Below are 26,685 nucleotides of genomic sequence, written 5' to 3' on the forward strand. Positions count from 1 at the left end.
ATATTGAGCTGCAAAATTGCCCTAAAACATCCTTCGAAATCCTCATATTGACTTCTGTTGTTATATATGTATCCAAAAATGAGTACATCGGTTGGAAATGGAAGATGGGGCTGTTTAAATAGAGAGTGTTATGGGAAGGTTATTGCTTTGCTTGCCACATTGCAGGGGAATAAAGCCACATAATGAGGTGCAAATACATCTTTTGACTGGTGGATTCTGCTGAAATCTTATTGTGATTTTATGCAGATTGTGTGAAGGCCGTGAAAGAACGTCTGTATCTTCTTCTCCATGTGTACGTTGCCTCTGCCAGCTTCAGTGGGATATTCTAGGGATGTATGATATGGCATTTTTTCAGTCGGTGCAATGACTGATGATTACCTGCTTCTCATGGCTGATACGGATAAGATTACAGATAATGTCATATTTCTGTATTTTAAGAAGTTCCTAACCTGTAGCTTATGCACACCAGAGGGTATGAATGCTCAGATGTCTTGGGTGAAGGTTAATGATTTTTATTCTGTAGCTCAATAAGATTTGTTGCGATTAAACAACAATCTGAACTAAAATGTTTTAAAAAGTGACTGTTGTTATTCTGGTCGTCACTGCACATGTGCAGCTCTCAACATAGATGAGAAAGATGCAAGATGTCTCACTCCTTAGCAACTTCTATTGTCAGGAAAAATGATATGTTTAATTCAGAATTGTATTGATGAAGACACCTTTTAATATTTTCTCTATGTACCCATTAGATATATGATCTGCTGTTTTCTACTGTTGCCTCTTTTTCCAGCATGTTACGGATAATGGGACACACAAGGGGAAGAAAACATTAAGAGATAATTAGGCATCCTACAAAGAGCATTATTACCTCACAAAATGTAATTGCCTACATTACAAACACGTTTTTAAAATTAACTGAAAAATAATCTTGTGCTCCAAATATCCAACAGGCCAACTTAGGCCCTACTTTGGTCAGTGATATAGAGTAAGTCCCTTATTGTTCAATTTTTCTTTTTCATAATTTAAAAGCATGACTGGCACAATGACAATAGACACTGATGGGATTCTAGTACCATTTTGCATCTCAACAATACAAGTGGTGTTTGCTTTTTTGGCTGCCCTGGTATAGACTGTTGTTCAAGGAAGAGTCCAGGCGAATAATACTCCAGTTCTGGAAATCGCTATCTACCATTTTCTCATCATTTTCTGCCTGGCTGAAGGATATGATGTCGATCTTGCACCTAGAAAAGATAAAGTTTACATTTAGAGTTCTCCCTCCTGACTGATTGCCCATTTTTATACCTTATCATCAGCCTGCAGCAGCCCCCCGAACAATGTACTCCTTTAACCCATAACCAGTTATAAACAAGTTGAAGCTTGTTGAGTTTTTTTTTTTTTTTAAATGTATTTTATTTAGATTTAATTCTATGTATTTTTCTTTTCTATTCCTGATTTTGTCTTTCTTTCTTCTTTATTTTTTAGCTGTGTAGATGTCGTGCAATATTTGCGTTGCTGGATGGGGAATAGAATAGGAAAGAAAATGTGAAAATGGTGGCTTGTCAACTTGGCATTGTGGTTTTTTTTTTGTTCGATGTAGCTTTTCACTAATTAAAACTTGGTGAATAAGAAGGGAATGGAGGGAGAAGATTGATTTTTCATGACAAATTAAAACAATATTCACATTGTCCTATGCTGATTATGAAGTTTTAGAAATTTATATAACACTGAAATGAGAAGATGAGAGGATTTTCAGTGTTTTTCTGCTTGTTTAGCAGCCATCATTACCTTTTGAGGGGGAAACCGCAGGAGGATCCAGCAGCATTTGTTCTGGCCAAGCCTGCGTTATACAGGGCGGCAGTGAGAGTGTGAGAACGTTTACGGCCCCGTCCTCCCGTTGTAAATTTTCCCCTGGGTGACTGCTGTTTGTAGGAGTGTTTTGGCTGTAAAATTGCCTGCTTAAATACGCATTAAAAATATTTCCTCCCAGATTAGGCAGAGAGGATGGAGAAGATGTACGCGGTGTCATCAAAAGACGGATGCATACTAATGGCTGCTCCCCTCGTTTATCTGGCCCATTCCCTTGTTTTTATTTTTTTTTCCCTCTCACTCTCTGTACCTCTCTCGCTCTCCTCCACCATCTGTTAGCATATCTCCATCCTTTTTATCTCTATCTACACACACACACACACACACACACACACACACCTCCATCACCTCTATCTCATTCCTCTTTTTTTTTTTCCTCCCTGCAGATAATCTAAAGGGAAGACAGCTTCTTCACACAACCTACAAAATGTTTATGACGGCGGCAGGTGTAGAGGGTGAGATCATCTGTCCCGCACACACACACACACACGCACGCACGCACGCATGCGCGCGCACACACACACACAAGATAACAATGAGCCTCTCGCATGGCTGCAGCATCTCATACCTTAATCCCAACTTCAAGAGCCAAGATATTATCGGCCTTATTAGCCTCTGAATGGGAACTATTGCAAACAGCCGCGCTGCGTTACAGTGTTCACTGGAGCGTGCTGTTACCGTTGAACACCCACCCCACTCTTCTCACCCTCACCCTTACCCTCACCCTTCACCCTCCCTTATCTCGATGTCTTCCTTCTCGCCTGCTTGTCCCCTCTCCAAATCCCTTCTCAATCCTCCTGCCACCTCTAAATTCTCATTCTGCATCTCCTCTCGAGCCCCCTGCTCCTTTCTCATCTCCTTTTATCAATTCTTCTCGGTCGCGCTTCTCTTCTCCCTCTCTCCCGCCCCTCCTGCCCTCCTCTTTCATCCTCATTATCATCTCCCTGTCGTCGTTATTTATCCTTTCTTTACCTCATCTCCTTGTTTTTAATTTTTTTTAAACCTTGTTTTACTCCTCTTCTTCAACCCCTTCAGCAACCCTTCCTCTGCTGCTCCCCCATCTCATTCCTCCCCTCTCTTCTCCCTCCGCCTTCCTCTTATTTATCTCCTACCTGCATCTCTTTCACTTGGCAGTGCTCAGCTTGTTGTTCCATTGTGTCTACTGGGGCCTGTATGCCAGAGATGGAGTCGGCAACGGCAGCCTGAAAATACTCGGTGAGTTCTTCCCCTGCATCGGCCACTGACTGACTGACTGACTGGCTGGCTGACTGACACTAGCCTCTGCACCGGAAAATCGCTCACTACCCGAGCAGAATGATTGAGTGGATGATGATGGATGTGTGCGCAGGGGTGAAGAAGTGCAATATAAGCTTTGATGGGCATAGGCAAGATCATGCATGAGTTTTTGTGTGTGTGTGTGTGTGTGTGTGTGTGTGTGTACCCCTCTGATATTACAGATTGTGAAACCACAGCCTAATTACCCCCTCTGTCTTCTCTTTCTGTCCCCCTCTTCTCTCACTCTCTTCTCTCTCCAGGGAAATTACTCTTCTCCGTCAGTTTCTTGGTGTTCCTTCTGATGCTCATATTGCTGGGCAAAGGTTTCACTGTCACCAGGTGGGGGTTCGCACATCTTTTTTGTGTATGTGTGGGCGTGTTTGTGTGTAATTTCTCTGCGCCTGTCTCTCTTTATGCCAGCCTGTCACCCTGTGCCGGTGTGTTTATGCAGCCGACTGTCTCTCTCACCGTGAGGCCTCGCTGTCACGCTCATAACACGTTGACACGACAATGTTAGGTGTCAGTCAACAAACGCTTTTTCGTACGCTCGGTCTGATAGCGAGGATGAAGCACCTGATAGCTCTGGGGATTAGATGGATGCTGCTCTGTTGTGAACTAGGTCTGGGTGATATAATACCAGTTGAATCATTTTATCCACATTAAAATGTCATCGTCAAATCTTTGTTCACATGGACAATATTTCTTGATTGCAATTGAAATCATTGTGAAGTGATTTGTTGTTAGTCATTTTTTGACATGTTTTCCTCTTCTGTCTGATTTTGTATGTCTTGTTGTTTGATCAGCTCCCCTCTTCTGAGGATGGATATCTATCGTATCATGTAGATATTAGCCATTATCAATTAGTGCAATACTTGCCATCATAAGCAATGTTTTTCAGAATACCTGAGGGGAACTGCCCTGACTGTATTGTAATTTATTAGTGTTTTTTTTCCTCTCTCATGTGGCTGACTCACAACATGATGACTCTACATAAGACTCATATCATAATCTCATATTATGATAAGGGCACAGTTTGATATATTCTTCAGCCCTATTGTGAAGATTGTTGTTTTTGTATTTCGCCTGTTGGCTGGAGGCTTGTGTTTTCGCTGCTGACAAAGTTTTGGTTTCGCCTACAGTTTTTTGGCAAAATAGCTCAAACAATAGGTGATTTACGAGTGTTCTCCTTCGCTGGAACATCAGCTCGTATCCATCTCACGCCTGACTGGACAAATGCCCTCCTCGCCTGACTGTCAGTGGTCTTTCCAGTCGCCCAATTCCAATTTGAAAGTCCAGTTATCAAGCGTGCCAGCTGTTTTTGAAACATGGTGAAATTTTCTGCCAGAAGTGGGTTTATCTAGTTTTATGTGAGAAATTTGCGCAATGATGATATTTTTAAAATAAATAAATACAAAGAGCTAACACAGCCTGTTCACGAGGATTTGACTCACCGTGACTCATCACCTAAACCGCTGCTCGTAGTATGAAGATTGATCCTGCGCCTGGCCCAGTTGAATCGCTGTGGATAATTTCCAGACTGAACTCTTGTTGCGAAAACTGAGCTTGCAAGATTTTTAAGCAGGCTTTTTCGACTCTAGGATTACACCCTCCCCTGGGTTCAGGAGATTTTGTGATCTCTCTCACTTACTAAATCCTCTTAAAACCCCGGTGAATAAACTTAAAACTGCATCACCATCAAACCAAAAACACATCTGTTTATCTGGAGGAACTGATAAGTTGACAGTTTGGAGATAACCGCCCCACAACCTTGATATGTTTTTCTCTGGCGTGTGGTGATGAATTAGTCTGAGCAGAAGGATGTTTGAAATGCTGATGAAGGCTTAACGCGGAAGTGCTTCCATTTGTTGAACGCTGCTGAGCAAATAAAGAGGCATTAATTTCTGCTTTTGTTAGCGCGGACAGCCTTTTTCACAGCCTGCTGTGTCCGTGAGTCTGCAGCCAATTTTAGATATAGAAAACTCAGAGTTGAGCACACCAGTCCTTTGTGCCGGTTCGGGTTGAATAGCCGCTTATAGATTAAGCTGTCTTTGCTCTGAGTGCAGAAAACCAAATGCATGATTTGTGTGTGTGTGTGTGTGTGTGTGTGTGTGTGTGTGTGTTTGTTTCTTATCTTCGGCTAACGTCTGTGTGAACTCTAACCTTGTGTGTATGTGTGTGTGTGTGTGTGTGTCAGAGCGAGGATCAGTCACAGCGGGTCGGTTAAACTGAGCATCTACATGACTGTCTACACAATCACCTACGTCATCCTCTTCATCTATGAGGCAGAGGTACAGCACCACACACACACGCACATATTACCCACTAGGGATTAACCAGTATGCTTTTGCCAGTGCTGATACTGATAACAATTTTTTTGTGGGTCAGGCCTCGGTTCAGTGTCACTATGTGCCCAAAAAAAAAAACAGGTCAGCTGACTACCTGAATATACTGAATGAGCAGGTTTTTCAATCAATGGATTTTTTTCTTCCCTGATAACACGGGTAAATTCCAAGATGACAATGCCACGATTCATCAGGCTCAAACTGTGAGAGAGTGGTTCAGGGAGCATGAGACATCATTTTCACACATGGACTGGCCACCACAGAGTCCAGATGTTAACCGCTCTGAGAAGCTTTGGGGATGTGCTGGAGAAGACTTTAGCAGCGGCCTCACTCTCTCATCATCAATATAGATATAAAAATAAACTCAGGAACTTTGTGACTTTTAACCAGCTTTGTATTCCTCAAATTTTGGTAGTTAATGCAAATGAAAAAGTGCTTAATGTATGCAGAATCAACATTTGCTTCCTGTTCACTGATATTCCAAATTCACATCTTGGCTTGATGTGGAGGTCAACTGTGGTGGACATTGATCAGCAAAATCAGACAAAAAAAATGATTCCAGAAAGAATGCTGAATGTCTTATTCAATAATAGTCGATTAAAATGTGGATTCATTTATCATTTTTAATCTGTATGTCAAACAATGTGTATCACAAATTCCCCAGGTGCCGAAGTTGACGTCTTCAAACCCAAAGAGATGCTGGGTTTATTTATTTATTATCAAAACTGTTGTTGATTTATTTCCTCGCCAACTGTCATGTGCCACATTCTTGTTTGGTGGTTTTTCCTGTAAATACTAGCTGCCAACTGGGAAAAAAAAATCCTGTCACTCACAAAGACAAGTAAGACCAACAACATCAACGACAATCTTGATAATAAATTATTTGATTTCACTGGTTTCGGCCTCTGTTATATCATATCTATGATATTTCTTTAATTTGGACCATTCAGTTGACAGAACAAACAATATGAAGACTTCAGCTTGAGCTCTTGGGGAATTACAATGGGCATGTTTAAAACACTTCATAGGCCGTGTTTCCGATAACTTATTTTTATGCATGTTTGAAGTATTGCATTAAACAAAGGGTGGTGGAAACAGAAGAAGTAGAAACTAAAGTTTCTCGGTTTAGCAAAAAGTTTTTATGCTTGCTCGGGGTGGTTTGGGGCCTTTTTAAGGAAAAGAGTAAATGCAATTAAAGGAAGTTAATGACTCACATGACTGATCAGCTGTTTTTGCCCTGACTGAGGAGAAGACTCAAAATAAACGTCTCCTTATCCCTCCACACAGATATGTCATATTTCCATTGTCTTTTCTACAGTTTTTAAGCGTTTGAGGTTCCATGGTAACTCTTCTGAAATGGCTTCTTGGTTTTCTGACTTGAGAATTGGCCAACTCCCAATAATTACAGTGTATTGTGAAAACAGGTATTCATTTGTATTTTCTTAAGCAGATTTTCTTGAAATTTGGTTAAAATTTGCTAAACATTTAGATGGGAGCCTGGCTGTCGACAGGAGGATGTAACTGACAGGATAATCAGCAGTGGAAATCTTTGAGTAGCAGCCTTAATTTCACATTAAGAAATCTGCGGAGTTGTTACTACAGTAAAAGCAAAAACCTACTGCAGTTTGGTTAATTTGCATTCAGATGGCAGCTAGTTAAACATGTGAACAGTCTAGAGTTCCTCCGCTTCAGATGTGACTTGAAAGCAGCGTCTGAAATTACACCCAGGATGACAGGGTGTGAGATTTCTGACTTGACGATGCTTGACACGGTATCAGCACTGGTGTTATTGCTCTCTTTGGCTCTTTTTTTTTATTAATAATTTCACAATGATTCATGGAGGAGTTGGTCCCACAGATCAACGTGGGCTGTAATGGCTTTTTCCTGTCAAATGACTCATTACATTGATACACTGCTAATTATGAATATCAAGTTGATTGTTAAGGGAAACAAATCCTTGACGAGTCACAAATTGCAAATTATGGATTCTGACAGACCAAATCCCGACGACAAACACAGCTACATAGGTCTGCAGTACTTACCACTGAACCTGAGATCATAAATCTTAGATCAATGACTGTTTCTTTAAGGGTTTCCAGGGATTGGGAAGTTAGACCTACTAATCAGCACACTGTGAGAGCTCCACTCTCATTAATTATACCGTGTCTCTGTATGTGTGAGGACGGAAACAGATTTCACCAGCTATGATGTCGAGCATGCGAGCTTATGAATTAATAACACACTCGGGAGTGTTACAGTTACATACATCTCTGCATACCGCAGACGCTTCAGCACAGGCAGATGTAATGACGGTACATTTAGGGCCAGTGGATTACAGTCTTTTGAATACAGCGTGGTAATGACCCAGTGGGAATAGTGCAGTGGATGTATCCGGGCTATATTTAACGCTGGAGCCTATAGCCATCTCACACGCTGCAATATGTGGATCTGAAGCAGTGTAATTTATCTGCAGCCTGCCCTCTTACATGGTCCCTGCTATTAAAGAGCTCCAACCTCAAGGGAGCAACTGCTAAAAATACGGCAAACTGGGTTACAATTGAAAACTGAAATGAAGACCTGGAGAGTGCTCCTGTTACTGGGCCCGCAACCGAGGGTCTGACAGGCTCCGATTGGCTGGATGGATCCCAAGAAGCTCCACGTCGAGCCGTCATACCTATACATTATGTAGCAAGGGTAACCCTGTATGGTGGGCAATGCTATCCAGCCACTGGACTGTGAAATAGAATCTAGTGTCCGCAGATGCAACACACACACACGCACACAAACTTGTGCACATGCATGCAGGATGACCTAGTTGTGGAGAAAAAGTGTCAATGTCAAAGACTCGCGCAGAATGCTACAAGCTGAGCTTTGGCTCGGTCAGAGCAGCGCGTCAGCTGAACCAGGAGCAATCCATCTTTGTAATTAGAGCACAGACTACAATGTGAAGTCAAGCCAATGGATGCTCGGTTTCTAATTTGTGTAAAAGTTTAGCTTGTTGTAATGTGTGCGCCTTCTTTTTGGCATAACGTCCCGCGTTCCTGTGCCAGTTCTTTGACCCAGGTGAGGTGCTGTACGCCTACGACAGCCCTGCAGGATACGGACTGATGGGCCTGCAGCTGCTGGCCTACGTGTGGTTCTGCTACGCCGTGCTGGTCTCCCTGAAACACTACCCTGAGAAACAGCCCTTCTACGTCCCTTTCTTCACCACGTACACGCTATGGTGAGGGCCCACACAGATTTCCCTTCCCTCTGTGCCCTCGCTGCGGGATAATGGCACCTGAGCGAGAGATTGCAGGAGTCGAAAAACACACAATTCTCTGTTTGAGGTCTCTTCAATTTGAATAATTTATGCCGCTCTGTTAAAAAAAAAAAAGGTGCGCGAGATAGCGGATGCTTTAGTGGTCTGGGAATGAAAAGTTGTTTATTTTACGCTGTCCTTTTACAACACTGTGTGCACGACCTCTGCGCTCTACCAACACTACAGATAATTGTATTCGAGCGAATGATTGCTAGAGGAAAATATCTATTTTTACTCAGCTGATGATGAGATTTTCTCCAGCTAGAATAATTTATGCTCCCATGCGCTTGATATTTTAGAGCTTTACACTGGAAAGTAGCGCTTTTAATTCCAAACCCTGAGAAAAAGTCCTCTACGTACGCAGCTCAGCCTCTCTGCCCTTCACTCACTGTGTATAATAGCTTGAAATAAAGAGTCGATTACAAAGACTAATATTATCTCTGTATTTCTCTCTCATTGCTGCCTCTATCTCCCGCCTCATTATCTACGCCTCTCCCCTCATCTCATCTTTATCATTCCCTGTGCTTTACATCTATTTCTTCTCTCTCCGCCTCCCTCTCTCCCATCTTTCCTTTTTAATGTGTTTTCTCCGCGCCATTATCCTAAAAAAATCTACTCGCTTGTCTTCCTCAGGTTTTTCGCAGTGCCTGTCATGGCTCTGATCGCCAACTTCGGGATTCCGCGTTGGGCCCGGGAGAAGATCGTCAACGGCATTCAGCTCGGCATCCACCTCTACGCCCACATCGTCTTCCTCGTTCGTACCACACATGCACACACACACACACACACACACACACACGCCCATGCAGCCCCCTTGCACTTTAACACGGTTCACGTTATTCAAGAGTCATTATTGCCACTGTCAGTCATACATTATTCACTATCCTCGAGTCATAACTGCCTCATGCTGATTGTCTCCTCCACACATCATTATCTACCTCCTCCTCACCTTCGACACATTGTTCTTTACTAATGGACCATACTGCACACGCAAACTCCTTTTATATACCTGCTCTCTGCGTGCACTTCATGTCCCACCTTTCACTTGGACCTTATATTCCCTCACTGTGTGTTAGCTAATATACATACAGTCACACATAGAATATATATGTGAGAATCTGCAGAAATCATCAGGTCTTTTCATCCTCTCGCCCTTTCAGATAATCACACGACCTTCTGCCGCCAATAAAAACTTCCCCTACCACGTTCGGACGTCCCAGATCGGGATCCTGCTGTCCAGTCCGAAAGGAGGCGAAGGAGGGGAGAGTTTCCCGCATCATGCCTATGGAAACAGCTCCTTCCTGGGAGACTCTCAACCAAACTTCACTGAACTCTTCTCCATCCAGTCAGTAAGTTTAAATTTACATGTTTTTGGACGCAAGTGTTATAGATTGGATTGAAGTTGTTGAAGCGGAATGCGAGGCAAGTTTAAATAATATAACACCATCCAGACGGCAGGCAAGTCAGAGGGGTTAAGAGAGACTTATTAAAACGTCAAGACAGTAATTCACTTTTTGTAAAGGAGTCACATATCCAGCTTTTTGTAAAGCCACAGTAAACGATATGTTTTAAGCCTTGATTTAAATGAGCAGACAATTTTGGCTCAATTAGAGCTCAGGTAGCCTGGAAATGTGTTCCGAAGATGGGGAGCATAATAACCAAGAGCTGCTTCACTTCACATGATTTTGATCCTGAAAATGCTGAGGACCAGATGACCTGAGGGGTCTGGATGCTTTGTATCTTACACATAAATCAGAGATGTATTTAGGCCCATTGAGTGCTTTTATAGAGGGGGAGTAAGATTTTAAAGTCTATGGATTGACACACAGGAAGCCAGTGCAAATATTTAAAGGCCGATGTAGCGTGCTCAAAATACTTACTGTTAGTCTGAGAAGAGACAGATGAGAAAACGCTGTTTATATACATGAATGAACAGACAAATGAATGCGAAACGATCATTATTAATCATTAATCTCTCGTGGTGTCGTGACTTTGATTCCTAATCAAAGTCAATTTAAATGAGCTTCAATTTCGATCACCAAAACAAAAGCAGGATTTGCAGTTCTCCCAGTATTTTTGTTTTCTATTCACCATCCTCGCCTACTTGCACATGTCTTAAATTAAAAAGAAAAAAAAAAAAAAAACACTTCAAAGATTACACATCTTGCTCAGAGGTGGCCTGCAGCAGCACTTCCAGACATATAGTGTGCATGAAGATGATCAACCGGCTGGTACCAGTAACTCCGACGACAGAGACTGTTTTTATTAAAAAACTGAATTTTTATCTTTTTGTTGTTTATTGTTGAATCACTTCATGGCGATACTTTTTGTTCAAGTCTGGAATTTTTATTTTTAAAATAAATATATTATTTGAAATTGTCTCACTCTTACCAGCAAAAAGCCTCCAGGAAGTGGTGAAGTTGTTGTTGTAAATTACCACAGTGTTTTTTTTGTCTTTTTTTTTAAGGGGAATTTTAAAGTTGCCAGGGGAAAAAAAAACAACCATCTGTGATAGTCTAGAAATTGCATAGTTGTCAGTGATGAGAGGAAAAAAGTTTTTAAATGAAATCCATAGAAAATGGAATAGAATCATGACCTTGACTTTGAGAGTCTAATGGAGTCAGGGATTTGGAGAGTCGTGACACCTCTAATAATATCTATTAAATCTGCCCCAGTCATGAACAAGCAAATGAAGGTGCAGAAAGAGGTTAAAGGTAAACCAGGGCATCAGATTTAGAACTTGCAAGTACTGCACAATATCGTCTCTATATCGAGATTGAAGTCTCTCAACCATCTTTCAGCATTCGCTATATGTAATTAGATTAATCTGAGTCGTTCTCATGTTTTTGATGCTTTTAAAATGCAGACTATACGGTGTCAAACCTAGCTTGAAATTAACTGCTGTCTCATCTAACAAAGACACCTCGAATTAGAAGGCATCAGTGTAACAACGCAGATTGCTAAAGGGAAATGTTTTTCGAGGATCATTTTTTTCGGCGTGTCTTCCTGTGGGCTTCAGGTTAATGACAGTGAGCACAGCGTAACATAGCACACGCGGTGATATGAAAACACTCGGGCAGCGGGAAATAATGATTAAATGGAAACTTTGACAAGACCAAATTAAGGTGTCGTGTTTGCTGTGATGAATTGTCTAGCGCTGGGGGAACATTCGAGTTGGTGGAGCTTTTTTTTTTTTTTCACACTGCACAGAAATGAGTGGCAGAAGAAGAGCTGTGAATCTTTTTCCCCCGCTCTGATACAATGTGCAGACACAAGCAGGAATAATACAACACGACGAGGCAGCACTCAAATACTGACAAGGAAAGACAAGTTTACAAGTTGCAGCACCTTTCAAACATGGAGGCAAAATGTTTCTTGTATAAAAAAAAAAGCCTTAAAACTTCAAGACGGTGGATTTAATGAAGTTACACGGCAGTTATTATCAGCCCAAAAATGTGCAGAGGAAAAAACAAACATCTTTTGAAGTTGTTGTGATGATGTAAGCCATTATGTGTTTTACAATCCAGTGCTAGCAATCAGACATTAATTGTCCAGCTTCCTTGAGGCCAGTGTAAAGAAAACTAATGTGCTTGCTTCTCCTGGTTCTTGTTAGAAATCGAACTGCAGAATTGCTGCATTTGCTGCAGACACCGAAATGGAAGACATTTGGGAGACCGCACAAAAAAGTTCAATGAAACACTCTGATTTTCAACATTGCTTTTAGTTTATTACTGTGGAATGAAGGTGGGGGAATAAGTGTCTCAGCTCTTTGTTGCGCTGAGTGAAGGGAATGTGATTACTTGCATTGTCACGGTGAGTCTATTGGAGGGTCATTTGGCAAAGTAAATCTGAGTGCGGCGCGCACTCTTTTTGCCCCAAGGATGAATTCTGAGTGCGTCAGAGCCGTCCGTGTGCTATAAAGTGGTCGGACGCCACACTTAAAATTGTCTAGCAAACAATTTAGTCTTTCTGGGATACGCAAGATCCTCAGACAGCATAAAATAGTGATTTTAATTTTAAAATCATCTAAGCAGGAGGAGCTGAAATCTGCAACTGCAGGTTTTAGTAACTTTAAGTAAGAAATGCCTGAAAAGCCATGCACGTGTTGCAGCACATGAAATGATGCTGGAACTGAAAAGGAAGAAACCTGATTACATATAAGACGAGTGAGATGTGGATCATGCAGAAGTGTTTCTAATACTTTGTTTACGTGTTTCCATAGACGACACGAAGGCAGTTACTCATGTAGCATTTCAACAGATTCACAATAAAGTGATCCTATGTTGCATCTCCAGCAATTTCTTTGAACCAAATTGATGAAGTAGAGGAAACTGTAACTAGTTGCTTAAATGCTGGTTTAACACACGTTAAGTTTCCTCTCATTCAAGCTAATGCATACATAGCAAATTGCTTTAATGTGTGTTTGGATTCATCACAATAAATAATTGGCAGATTAAACAACAAAGAGAATAATCACACTTTGCAGCCTATGATTGTGCGTGATACACATGCATATTGAACTTAATTGTACTGAATAATATGAATAAATTAAGGTTACTACATAAAGGCTCTGATCCCTCTGAATATTAGTGTTTGAGTTTCTGTAGAGTGAGGTAATTGAACCGGAGGTCAGGAAACTTGGTTACATGTGTAATTTACCCCCGGCCTACATAACCTCCTCAGCATCTGTGAGCTGTAGAGGAAGCTGTCAGAAAGTGATGTATGGTGTGGTGCTGCTGACACAAGGACCCACTTTCTCGCAAGGGCAACACATTTCAGTAACGTCCTGAAAGGAAAATTACTTAAGCCGAGGGTTGGAGGAAGTTGGAATCAATCAGGCAAGAAGATGTTTCTTAGTTTAGGCTGGTTTGTTGGGACGTGTGGTCGGAGTCAGAGTGGACAAAGTACAAATCGAGATCTGATAAATCTGCCTGAGTGGCTTTGTCTCATCTCAGTCTTTATCCTTAAAAGTCACAAATTCAGCTTATTTTCCGGTTTATAAGGTTATTTTTAGCTGTCGAGACCTCTTCACATACACATGAAATGTATTTAGTGTCGAGTGCCAACATATTAAAGTATATGAAAATCTAAAAGCTGATATGGAATAATTATGATAATATGACATATAAAAACATATTAAATGTGATTATCTGAGGTCAGCATACAAAAACAAAGTATCACCTACTCAGAGGATCATCAGACCGGGTCAAAAGCATAAAACTATCATTTTCTTTCCAGGATCCGGTGAAGACAGTGGAGGAGACAGTGGCCCGTAAAGGACCTGAGGTGCCGAGGAACAGCGAGCAGAAGATCATCACCACTGCTGCTGACCTGACAGCGATATTGCCCCCGCCTCCGCCGCCGATACCCCCGCGTCCGGCCACGCGCTCATCCCCGCTGCCACCCCGGCTCCCGTCTTTCACTGAGTATTTCAGCATGCAGAGCGGAGGAGGAGGAGGAGGGTTTGGGACGAAGGCATGAGATGGTGGGGAAAAAAAAAAAAAGACAGAGGGCAGGGATGGAATGGACGGAGTGACAATACAAAGTAAAGGAAGAGTCAAAGAGGAAATTCAAGGTGTTACTGTTTAAAGACATGAGGGGGAAAAAGTTTGGCTGGATGAAGAAAAGGTGAATCCCTTTTTTCACCTGTAAATGGAAAACTAACTTGAATGGAGGCTGTGAGATAGGAATGCTGAGCTTGTTAAAGAATAAAGAAGCAATAAATATTTGATGTTGACCAGTAAAAAAAGGCACAGAGGGAGAAAGATGACAAAGTGGATGTAGCCAGAGCAATAGAATGATAGCTGTGCACGGGGCGGAAATGAACAAAATCCTTGAAATACTTTTATTCAAAAATTCATGAGGCGTTGATGGTGTTGCCTGGAAGAGTTTGTAAATAGCTAGAAGCCGGGAGGGGAGCCACAGCTCTGCGTAGTTCTGTTTCAAAGGGACGGAAATTTGTTTCCATGTTTTCTTTTTTCCGCATCATTTAATTCCTGTTGGTGCTGTGACCATCGGAGGAATCTCATGCCATTACATTTATCCAATTCATGTAAAAAAAAAAAAAGAAAAAAACATTTTTTTTTATGTTTGTCACATTTTGATAAATGATAGATATTTACTCTACATGGAGTTTGATGGGTTAATTTATATTCTTATATGCCTTCATTGCAGCTGGTTATTCTGGATTGATATGCTGATGTGTAAATGTAAAAATGTCACGTTTACTGTGGGCACTTCTAGGTACTCGTTAAAAAAAAAAAAAAAACACGCATGTTTGTATTGTATTTCCCGTCCGAGACGCTGATTTGTGTACTCCACGTGACCATAAACTATTCGCTTATTGTGTGTATCAAAATCTATACTTTTGTAAATACATACAATAGGCTTTGGTATATTTTTGACAGGATAAATTCTGTTCACTTGTTACTCCGATCGAGAACTTGCGCTGTCCGTCTACGCAATATAAAAACCAATATCTATCTGATTCAGTCTGAATTTTCGCCACAGTGCAGAATATGCCTGCTGAAATAATGTCATTTCTGTGTATGTAGACGTTGGTGAATGTACTGATGCAATACAGCACAAGGACAGGGGTGATTTTCAAGTTACCACAATACTTAAGTGCACCTTTTTTTGTCGAATTCCATTTTCTGAAGCTGCAAACGCGTCCGTTTAAGATTTCAAGAATGGAAAGTCGTTTCAAACACGAGTAACTTCATCCTCGCCCCTGTCTAGTACCCGAAACATGAATCTTTGTTGACTTTATCTCACTTTAACGTTCAAAGCGCGTGAAAAAAGCCGAACAAATGTTAAAGTTTTGTATCCCCCAACATCGAGCTATGACTAAACAAAAGAGAAAAAAACAAAAAAAAAAAGCCTTTGTCTGTCCTGCATGGAGCACTTTAATGTTCCTGGTCTTAGTCTGTTTATTCGTGATGACGTCACCTTATAAGACTGCTTTGAAAACCTGTATCCACACCACATCCGAGTAGTATTCCAGATGCATACGCCTGTAAATACAGTCTGAAAAATGTCATCCAACTGTCCGGGACATTTTTCGGGGGAACGTGTCACGTTTAGTCGGTGTAATTTAACACTGAGTTACTGACGTTGTTATTCACTGAAACTGAGTTTACCACCAGCTTCCTGAAAGAAAAGAAAAGGACACTAACAAATTCTCCAGTTTTATCTTGTACATTCATTGATTTCTGGTTCATAAAAGTGGTGGTACTCGGCTAATAGTCCACTGATTTATCAATGGCAATCTTGCTGTAATGGAGTACTTTAGGGTGTTAGGACTGTGGTGTGTAACTTGTACGAGTGTAGTCAAGAGGTGTAACTTAGTCTGTGAAACAGAATGATACTTGAATTAGAGTACTAGTCGTTATTTCTGATTATGTGTCTGGTTTATATTAAGGCATGTCTGCCATTTTGTCTGCTGTTGCCTATTGTTATGGTTGCCATGACTCGACTGAATAGATGCTGGGTGACTCGACTAACAGACACGGGGGCCGACTGATACTGTATCACTGCTTCAACCTTCTGTATATTGACATGCAATTACTAGACCGAGACACACTTGGGGGGGAGAGAAGTTGAAGAAAAAGAGATTATGTATGCATGACAGAAAACAGCACAGCTTTTAGGCGACTCAGAGCGATCTGGTTAAGAGCACATCACTGAAGCACTGTTCAAATGCATTTTAATGGTGTCGAATGACAATTCTAAATACGCTGTACATATACACTTTTTGCCAAAATAATTAAAAAATATGGTTTTATTATAGGTGTGTGTGTTATTTCTCTGCTGCGTCTTTGCTCCAGGTAGGACAAGGGCATGTGTCCAAAGGAGTCGATCTAATATCTGTAAATCACATTTAGAATTTGTTCTCATTACATGAGTCCATTAAAGTAAAACACCACGGGGACGGAGACTCCAGGCCGCTTACAATCTGATGTAGGCTAGCCTAATTATTTCGCAGTCACTGCCAGTATCCCGCTCTGCTGGAGTGCAGCGTCACAACAAACTGTGCCCCGTCTGTGCTCGTTCTCCAGCGAGGGTCTAAATCTGTAAACGGCTTTTCAGCCCGATTGCTGCCAAAGTCTTAAAGAGTAATTCAAGCCTCTTACATTATTTGGTAACAATCTGTGATGTTCAGTTCAAAAGATATTTTGAGATGTGATAAAATAATTTGGCCAATTGCTCCTTTTTCATCTGTCTTTATCTGCATACAGCATAATAGAGCTTTTTCATTCCTGTGTCACAAAGGATTTGTGCCGTGTTGATTAAATTCACAACCCTTTCAGGGACCACGCAGAATGCAAATTAGTACCTTTTTCACAGTCACACCATTCAAAGAATGACTGAACCCCAGCAGGGACGACTATTATTTGTCAAATACATGAATGTCTTGACATTCATATAAAAGTTTTGTGACAAGTCCCAGCTGTATATAACAATTCACAGTGATATTATTAATCAGTTAACATGACCTGGACTTAAACAAGAGGCAGAAATAAATGGATGGTTCACTCAATCACAAAAATAATTAACTGATTTTTTTTTTCCTTGTCACTTATCCATAAAAAGTTGATTAGCTACTGTAGCAAACAGAGCAGATTTTAGTTCTCTGCTGGTGATTCTGGGAGCCCACAGGGGACATTATTAAAAGAATAATGCCAAATGTGTGTTATTTAATTATAAACAGAAATGCAATAATTCAACTTGCATCATCACTTTCACACGTGCATGGGCCTTCTGTGGCTAAATTAAAATGAGAGTGGAAAAACTGTTACTGTGACATTTACAGTCTGAACCTGCTCTACAGCCAAAGCGTGTTACGTTTACATGACATTTCATCACGCTCTTTTTCTACATGCAAACTGAATTACTGCATTTTCATTATATGTGGACACATATGTGGAAAATGATCATTTTAGTAAAGTCCCCTGTGGGCTTTTATAGATGCTGGCTGAAAGTGCATCGAACAGCCTCCAGTGAGCAAAAGCTGCCGTACATCAGTCACCCTTTTTGGTTTATTTGTGTACGAGTGTCTCATCGTGCAAAAGCATTCAAAATAAAGTCAATGTTTCAGACACACTGGACCTTTAAAGTGTTCCGTTGCTGAGCTGTTTTAAGTCTTTAAAGAAATGAACAAATAATTCTTAATTTTGTTAAGAAATAATATTTATTAATACATAGTTGTCATAAATTTCCTTCCCATCAGTTGACTATGGAGCTGAACTGTTGTTTCTGTGAACTTTAGAAATCAGTCTGTAAAAGCCATAATCTGCAGCATCTGCAACTGACTCTTCAGAAGCGTCTCAGCACCCTGCCATCACCCTGCAGGGACCACTATCACTGATCCAACACCAGCATGGTTTTAATTAAGCTCTGGCAGCTAACTGTTGTGCCCTATCCTCTCGGTAGCCTTTGAGCAGCTGGTTAATGAGAGTGAGTTCATTCTCTTTTTTCGCAGGAAAGAGAGGCGGGAAGGGGTTGCCTTTGTACTCCAGGACTGCCATCTTAGCTCTGTCCAGGTTCTGTCTGTTGGGGATGCGTGCCATCCGTGTGTAGCAATTTGAATGAGTCTCAAAGCGTGGAGCAAGGACCTTGAAGAGCTTTGGGATTAGATCCTTTTCCTGCAGAGAGGAAGAAGACTTCACTTAACACTCGCTTCACAGACTGTTTAATATTCAGAGGGACACAGCGTGAAACAGTGCACAGTTGACGAGAGCTGGAGGAAAAAAAACGTACCGTCAGCCAAAAACTGGCCATTTTCATCGCCTTCTCATCAGTGTCTCCCTTTTTGGCGTAGTCGATCAGCTGGGGAAAAACAAAACGAGAAAACATGTCTTTATCTTCACAGACAAATAATTTTGGTGATATACATAAATACATTAAGTGAAGCATTTTGGGAGGAAGCTCAGAAATCAAGCTGACACGTGGTCCAGTGATTGTCATACTACGTCCCTAAAGCATCCTGAAGGAGGTCCCGATGTTCAACTTTCCATTCGTTTGTACCACGCAAAACATTTATAACTACGGTAAAATGGCACGCAGTAGAGTGTATGCCTCTAATGCCAGGCTTTCAAACCAGTTTTCGTAGTGACCAAACTGTAATTGCATCGTCCTGTGATGCACTGCAGCCCAAAGGTTTTTGCCCATAAGGCAACAAGAAGTTTCTGTAAAACGATGAATACATTTCTTTGAGCATGACAGCCCCGTTGAAATGACTCCTTTCACTGTCACAACTGGAGCCATCTACCAAAAACATTTGGGAAGTCTAGAACAGAAGCATAATCAAATGATTTTATCCCCATTAAAGTCAGGTCTCCAGTGCGTCACATCCAGGCACGCCATACGTCTGCAGATGTCAATAACCAACCAGAAAGCTTGTTACGTCGGCCAATTTGCATTGATTTATCAGCTGAAAGGACCGAAGTGTCATGGAAAGGCTAACCTGAGAGGCTAAATGAGGGAGCAAATCTAATAGCTAACAGGAAAAGGAAAAACAGCGGGGAAATGGAAAAGCAGATAGAAAAAAACTGCATTTTCAAACAGATTAAATTCCATTAGTTATTTGTGATTAAAATAAATGTTAGTAATATTTCACTTGTAAACTCTATAGTTCTTTTTATTTCCTATCAAAATACAATTATGTAATATAAAATATTATACATTTGTGAACTTCTATTTTATCTGAATATTTACCATGAAAATTCAGCATTTCTTATCAATAGCTTCCATGTCATGTGACCCAGTGACTCCAAAAACAATGCTTATTTTTTTACTTTTATCATCAAGTCAGCATGAAGAAACATTGTTTTTGAGTAGCCTGTGTCCAACATCCAACCTAAGACTAAGTTTACTGTCTGTTATCAGTCTGATGTATATCCTGCATCAACACATACAATAAACAAAATATCCTTGAATAATTTAGAGTAGTGTTTAACGTGAGATTTACTGTAGTTGCCTTTTATCAGTCCAATAAATGTGGCAAATTATGTAAAATGTACAATGTATTCTTTTGTAACTGATTTTACGACAGATATTCAATAATACCGTTTATGTTCATTTTTAATAGCTTTTCTTCGACCACTCTACAACTCTGAGACCAAATGTCTGCTGGCTGCTGCTGAACCTTCACCGCACCAACACTTCAGCTCCACACATGTAGTTTCACTGTTTTCATCCAGTTTGTTAACACACATGCTGTCATGTACTCTAGCATTAGCTTTCTGTTAGCTAACTCGTTAGCTAGCAACAGCAGGTCGTCGTTACCTTTTCGGCGTAGAAGCGGACTTCATCTGCTCGGCCCGCCGTGGTTTCTAACCTCTCGTGTCGGACCAGTCCAGTCAAGATGTTCCGCAGCATGTTGATTCGGGACTGCGGACCGAGACCAATCCTCCGGGCCACCCGGCCGTGGGAGATTAACATTTGCAGCGTGAGGCGCATCTTGTCCGGTTAAGATCCGCGATGGACGAACGGGAAAACAGACTACAAAGACGGGGGAAGGTTTCCGCGCTTAGCGTGAAAACGCATTAAACATTACTGCATGTCGACAATAGAGCAGTGACCTTAAAATTAGGAACAATTCTGAGGTCAGTTGAGTCAATGCGCTGTGGTTGACATTGGTGGTGCGTCGTCTAATCTGTCCGACGGGCTCATGGAACGAGAGCGCGAGAGTTCCGCTGAATCCACTTCGACCAGAAACAAGAGCAGACGATAAAAACCAAGAACTACAGAAAAAATATCAAGACTTTATTACTGTTTTCATGATTCTTAAAGACAAGTGACAAAGGTCACTTTGACGTCCCAACATATATTTATGAAGTTGTTTATTTAGATTATTGATATCCTAAACGGAGCTCTTTGCTCATTTTTCAGTGTTTCTTGATTTATACAGACCTATATTTTGATTCTGTTGAACACTATTTATTCTGTTGTATTTTTATCTGTTAGGCCTATTAATTATAACTGCATCTTTTATAGTTTAATCAAAGTTTAGGTTATATGAGACATCTTTTTAAATCATCAGATTTCACACCTGTCCCCCTTTATGGGAGGACAGGTGTGAAATCTGATGATTTAAAATTTGCTAAATCAACAGCCCATCCCTGAAACAAATGTTGAATTGTTGCCAGAACACTTAATGCCACAAATCAATGGTTTGAAATGATCTGACATCAGCATAGTGGCCATGGTCTGTCTTTACAGGAAGTGTGTTTAGGGCAAACACATGGCAGAAAACATATTTCTCAGTGAATTAAACTAAGTAGCACCTTCATAGGGAGTGTAGTATTCCCAGTGTTTGTTTAAGACTTGCTATCTTTCTTTGTTTGGGGGGGATTTTCTAGAATCCCTCAAGACTGACTGCAGGGAATTCAGATCACCTGTGCGCAGGCTGGGGAGACTGACTCTTGATTGAGGAGTGGAGGCAGCTTGGGGCCTTCCCCTCCGAGCCAATCACGGTGTGATGACACCCTTTTTGGTGAGGGTTTAAAAGAGGTGGGGGAAAGGTGCACAGGGGACCTTCACTCTCATTCTGAATCTGTCCCTGACCCATTGAGAACCTCATTCCCCTTATATTGCCAGACAGAAACTCTGGTCTGGTAAGGCCCTATTGGGTCTTCTTGGCTGCCCACATCTCTCTAGTGGGGAAAATTGTGTTTATCTGGGAACCCCTTAAAATCCAAACCCCTATACACCTTCAGTTTGCCATTGTATTTCCCTGGGGCTGGTAGGAAGCATTTGTTTGTTATTTATTCTCCAAGTAGCAGACATTGGTTCCCCCCCCCCCAGATTTTCCTGTCTTTTGTTTATTGTTACGCATGCTGGGCCGGCCTGTAGGCGATTTACTGCCATTGTCCCACTGTTTTTTTTTTTTTTTTAAAGCCAACCCAAAAGTTGTGATTTCATGTTAGACAAGACAAACTCAGGCATCCACTGTTACCAACCATGTCATGCTAGCTTTTCATGAAATAGGGCTAAATAATGCTCCAATGCAGAATTTTGCCGTGGGGCAATACTTGAGGTGGACCTTTGGCATCTCACCTCCAGATATCTGAGCGATATCAACATAAAGATGTTAACAAGGCTCAATATGATTAATAGAATCAACTGGAGTGAGTTATCGGTGATGTGTAAGTCTACTGGAGCGTTTTCCCACCTTACCTGAATTCACCACAATATCCAAGTTGTTTCCCTCATTTCATTTGTCGTGTAGAGTTACCAGGCAGATCAGAGAAAAACAGAGAGATTAAGTGACAAAAAAATGAAATAAAAAATGCATCCAAAAGGAATGTGTGTATGTGTGTATTACACATGCTTTATTTCCACCTCCATTACAACGAGCACAGCGCCATTGACACAGGATTGTGCAGTACAGAAACAGCTCTAGCAGAGGTGTGATTGGACTGAATTCAGTAATTGGCCATGGTGCTCTGCAGCCAGTCTGTGAAAATGCAGGTCTGATGGAAGAGAGAGGGAAACGTAAATGGAAAAGGCATATTGAAAACTTCATGTCACTTCAGGCTTTGAGGACATTACCTTGCTATGAAAGAGAAATAAATGATTGCTGTAAGAAACAGTTTTTTCTTTTTACCTTGGCGTAGACACCGGGGTGGTTCTTCTCTGCGCACCCAAAGCCCCAGGACACAACACCCTGCAGCTCACCGTCACACACGACAGGACCACCAGAGTCACCCTGAGAGTGGGGAAACAAAGACAGCCATTCCCTCAAGTCTCAACTTGAGTGCTGAGGATACTAGATAAGTCGTGAAGGCTTTGTGCTGAAGGAAAGCGGAGAAACAAACCTGGCAGGAGTCCTTGCCTCCCTCCAGGTATCCAGCGCAGAACATGGCCTCGGTAATCATGCCGGGGTAGGAGTTGTCACAGTCCTCATCAGACAGGACGGGGACGTCCAGGCACTGCAGCTTGTTACTGTCAGCGGCTGTGGAGAGGCAGAGCCAAAGATGTACAAATGTAAAGTGAATCACAGAAGCCTTGTCTGTGTTTGATACTCACAAGAGCTCATCGTCACACCCCATCCAGAGACCGTGCACATGGTGCCAGCTCGGGCACAGCTCGCTGGCAGAGCCACAGGCCGCACATACTGGTTGATGGTGGCAGGTTTGCTCAGCTTGATCAGCATGATGTCATTGTTGACTAGCCAGGACTCATAGTTGGGATGAGGGATCACACGGGCAGCGGGAATGATCTGTTCATTGCCATCCGTGAACCAACGGTTGTGATCACCAAGGACAATGTCCATTTTGCTGAAAGAGAGGGAGAGAAGGAGGTTGAGAGGAATGGCTTGTGAGAGACTTTGTCATTTGTCGTGTAGTTTGGAGATGATGTTTAAGTAGCGCACACGATTTGTAGCAGTGAGCAGCAGACACAACCCAGTTCTCGTTGACCAGGGAGCCACCACAGAAGTGGTAGCCAGAGTTCAGAGACACCTGATGGGGCTGGGAGTGAGGTGTGCACTCATGCCCTCCGACAATCTTGTCATCCTCTGTGGCAACTGTAAAAAAGGATATATTCATATGTCTAAATGTTCAACATTTAGCATCTTTTCTGCCTTTTTATATGCCATACACTGCATAAAACTTGAAATATTACCATTAAAATAAGAACCTTGGACTTTTTACATACTTTTGAGGCATTTTTTCCAATGTAGATTTTCTTTGGCAGATAATTGACCCACAATGTTGAAGACATTGTATTCCCGTACTAAACACTCTCTGAGATTGTTTCTAAATGTTGATACATATACTTACATACAGCCCCGAGGAGCATAGCAAAGACCAGAGACCTCATGACTGGAAAGAGATGCAAGACTTTTTCTGGACCCGTGCCGGGCTTTTATTGACCATTTCAACTGGCGCCAGCTGTTGAGATACACCCCCGGTGCTGCTGACCAATCAAAACCCTCAAAGTGTGCTGATTGGAAGACTTTTGTACGCTTACTAAGATTCTAAAATTCTGAAACGTTCTAATGGGACTCGGGTTGTACAGCCATGTCCCAAAATGCCCCGCGAAACCACGTGCATGATTTGTGTTTGCTCTGTCGTTGCTCCTGCCTGGTTCCAGTGCAGCACAGTGTGTTTTGTGCAGGTTGTAATCAGCATCCTGACCTTGGCGTGGCCTCTTGATGCAGCGCCAGGTGGAGCTTCTCTCACAGACTGACTCACTCGATCGCAAATGGAAAAAACTGCAGGGAAAGCTCTCCTGCACAGAGCGACCACTTCCATACGTACACAGGAATTAGTCGTCTCAATATAGATCAACACAGTCTGGTTCAGCGATATTATAGTTGAGATAATGTGCTTGCGTGAAGGATGAAGTAAAGAGCAATGACAACACTTAATACGACAACTAATTAAACAATTCAAGGAAATACGCAAAGATGAAATAAACACAGAAATGTTATGTCTGGAAAAAAGGAAAAAAAAAACTGTTTATAGGGAGCCAGTTTTCACATTCAGCGGGACGTTCTTACTTTGATTTAGTTTATGACATCCTGAAAGCAAAAGTGGGTCTCTTATGATTCTCTGTCTTTTTTTTTTTTTTTAGGTTTCTTGTACTGCCTGTGTCTTCTTGTCTTGTTGTCCAGTGTGTGTTTACTTGTACTTTATTTTTATCCGCTCAGTCTCTCCTCCAGACGTCTATCAGGGAAAGGATTTTTCAGCTACTTCACATTCTCACAGTTATCAACCTAACGTCAATATGACAGTTTTCCTTTCTCCATTCTACTGTCTGAAGGCACTCGGGCTGCTTGCAGAGCCGATTATGTTTGACAATGATTCTGGTAATTATGAGCAAGCAGAAGAGGAAGACTACAACAAACTGCAAGTTGTTTTATTTTTGCAGTTTTAAGATGGGAATGCATCAGAGAATAGAGACAACAAAAACAAAAAATGACCCCAAAAGTGAAAGCAGAAGTGCCAACATTAACACCAATAAACTGTTAAACTGCTGCATTTTATATGACATTTTTTTTTATTATATTACGGTTGATCAATGAATAGATTAGATGCAGGAAAACCAGTAACATAGTATACTAACCATCATTTATTGATATTAAACTCTTTGTTAATGCCCTTTTAGTTAATAGTTGCCCAAACAGACAAAAAATTCTTTATAAACCATTAAAATAAGCAAGTGTAAAGGTTCATAAACTTTAGTTACATTTTTATAATGGTCATTTAGATGTCTGAAGACCAACTACGAATTATTTATTGACTATTTAGAAAGCATTATAAAAGTTAGTCGCAACTTCATAATAAACAGTTGCTTGGGAAATGGTTAAAAAGAATTTCATTGTTCCCAACTGTGAAATAACTATATACTGAAGTTTAACTATGAATTTAGTGTTTATAAGTTGTCATTATAAAGTCAAAATGTAGGTGTAACACTGTAGTGACAGTGTCATGATGTAGAGAGACACGCAAAAAATAGAAAAAACTGAAATTAATATTTAAGACTTTATTGACTCAGATGGAACAGCTGCTCATTTACAACAATACTGTTGTTAGAATGATAGAAAAAAGGCAGCCGAGTGAGATGGTGATCACAGGATCGGAGTTAATAGCTGGCCATGGTGGTCTTCAGCCAGTCGGTGAAGATGCAGACCTAAAAACGACAAAAGAGACCAGTGTCAGGGCAGCAAATAAACAAAGCATTGCAGTACAGGCTGAGAGAATAATCTGGAATCCTTTTGATTGTTACCTTGGCGTAGACACCAGGGTGGTCCCTCTCAGCACATCCGTAGCCCCAGGACACAACACCCTGCAGCTGACTGTTGCACACGACGGGGCCACCAGAGTCACCCTGAGAACAGAGACAGTAGAGCATGTTAAATAAAACTTCATACATAACAGAGCCATTTAATACCAGGCATTTACTTTGAAATACACACCTGGCAAGAGTCCTTGCCTCCCTCCAGGTATCCAGCGCAGAACATGGCATCAGTGATCATGCCGGGGTAGGAGTTCTCACAGTCCCTGGTAGACAGGATGGGGATCTCCAGGCACTGCAGCTGGTCGCCACTAACAGCTGGAGGTCAAGAGAAACAAGGAGATTCAACTGGAGCTGCACTTCAGTAAAACATAGATGTGGAGAGCACAGTGCAGGAGTTACTACTCACAGCTCATGGTGTTGCCCCAGCCAGAGACTCTGCACATGGTGCCAGCAGGAGCACAGCTGGTGGGCAGAGCCACAGGCTGCACGTATGAGTTGAGGGTGGCGGGCCTGCTCAGCTTGATCAGCATGATGTCGTTGTCGATGTTCCAGGAGTTGTAGTTGGGGTGGCGGATGACACGGGAGGAGTCGATGAACTGCTCGGTGCCCTCGTTGCGGGTGATGTCATGCTCTCCAAGACGAACCTGAACACGGCTGCAGAGGACAGAGAGGATTAGTGACAGCTGAGCTTCATGATGTCTGTTGAAAGCAAATGAATCCCAAAATGCAAAACTTTTATAATATCAAGGAGTGACATACGACTTGTAGCAGTGAGCAGCAGACACAACCCAGTTCTCGTTGACCAGGGAGCCACCACAGAAGTGGTAGCCAGAGTTCAGAGACACCTGATGGGGCTGGGAGTGGGCCTGGCACTCATAGCCTCCGACGATCTTGTCGTCATCCAGGGCAACTGGAAACACACAAGAGGTCAAATTATCAGCAAAGAAGTGAACATGCTATGATTAAGAACCCATGAATATGAGAAGAGAAAAGCGTGCTTACAGGCAGCTCCGACGAGCAGAACGAAGACGAGACACCTCATGGTTGCTGTGTGATCCTGTCGATGAGAGGACTTCACCTGGAGCCCTGGTTTATATCCACAGTCAGGAGAGCCGCCCTGCTCTCCACCCATTTTCATTCGTCAGCAGGGAG

At 41.8% G+C, this 26,685-nt stretch overlaps 3 protein-coding genes across 3 annotated transcripts in view; 1 reads left to right on the forward strand and 2 right to left on the reverse strand.

Annotated features, from left to right (window-relative positions):
- Window positions 1–16,572, forward strand: part of tmem145 (transmembrane protein 145) — a 51,159-nt gene extending 34,587 nt beyond the window's left edge. Inside the window, exons 8-15 of the mRNA XM_037073216.1 lie at window positions 2,253–2,321; window positions 3,001–3,081; window positions 3,402–3,480; window positions 5,336–5,429; window positions 8,534–8,706; window positions 9,418–9,538; window positions 9,945–10,133; window positions 14,023–16,572. Of these exons, the coding sequence (XP_036929111.1) occupies window positions 2,253–2,321; window positions 3,001–3,081; window positions 3,402–3,480; window positions 5,336–5,429; window positions 8,534–8,706; window positions 9,418–9,538; window positions 9,945–10,133; window positions 14,023–14,265 (1,049 nt within the window). The 3' untranslated portion in view covers window positions 14,266–16,572. The remainder of the gene's footprint in view (window positions 1–2,252; window positions 2,322–3,000; window positions 3,082–3,401; window positions 3,481–5,335; window positions 5,430–8,533; window positions 8,707–9,417; window positions 9,539–9,944; window positions 10,134–14,022) is intronic.
- Window positions 16,573–17,951: 1,379 nt separating this feature from the next.
- mrpl17 (mitochondrial ribosomal protein L17) lies at window positions 17,952–20,482 on the reverse strand. Its single transcript, XM_037073217.1, has 3 exons — window positions 20,071–20,482; window positions 18,544–18,612; window positions 17,952–18,428 (listed from the first exon to the last, which is right to left on the reverse strand). The coding sequence occupies exons 1-3, from the start codon at window positions 20,242–20,244 to the stop codon at window positions 18,174–18,176; spliced, it is 498 nt and encodes a 165-aa protein (XP_036929112.1). The 5' UTR covers window positions 20,245–20,482; the 3' UTR covers window positions 17,952–18,173.
- Window positions 20,483–22,211: 1,729 nt separating this feature from the next.
- LOC119005716 (kallikrein-11-like) lies at window positions 22,212–26,657 on the reverse strand. Its single transcript, XM_037073586.1, has 12 exons — window positions 26,536–26,657; window positions 26,293–26,443; window positions 25,940–26,187; window positions 25,712–25,848; window positions 25,522–25,623; window positions 25,381–25,425; window positions 23,571–23,652; window positions 23,164–23,314; window positions 22,816–23,066; window positions 22,605–22,741; window positions 22,394–22,495; window positions 22,212–22,259 (listed from the first exon to the last, which is right to left on the reverse strand). Exons 1-12 carry the CDS (start codon window positions 26,573–26,575, stop codon window positions 22,212–22,214), a joined length of 1,494 nt encoding a protein of 497 aa, XP_036929481.1. The 5' UTR covers window positions 26,576–26,657.
- Between the last annotated feature and the right edge of the window lie 28 nt (window positions 26,658–26,685).

This window comes from Acanthopagrus latus, chromosome 17 (assembly GCF_904848185.1).
Source record: "Acanthopagrus latus isolate v.2019 chromosome 17, fAcaLat1.1, whole genome shotgun sequence".
In the NCBI taxonomy this organism is placed as follows: domain Eukaryota; kingdom Metazoa; phylum Chordata; class Actinopteri; order Spariformes; family Sparidae; genus Acanthopagrus; species Acanthopagrus latus.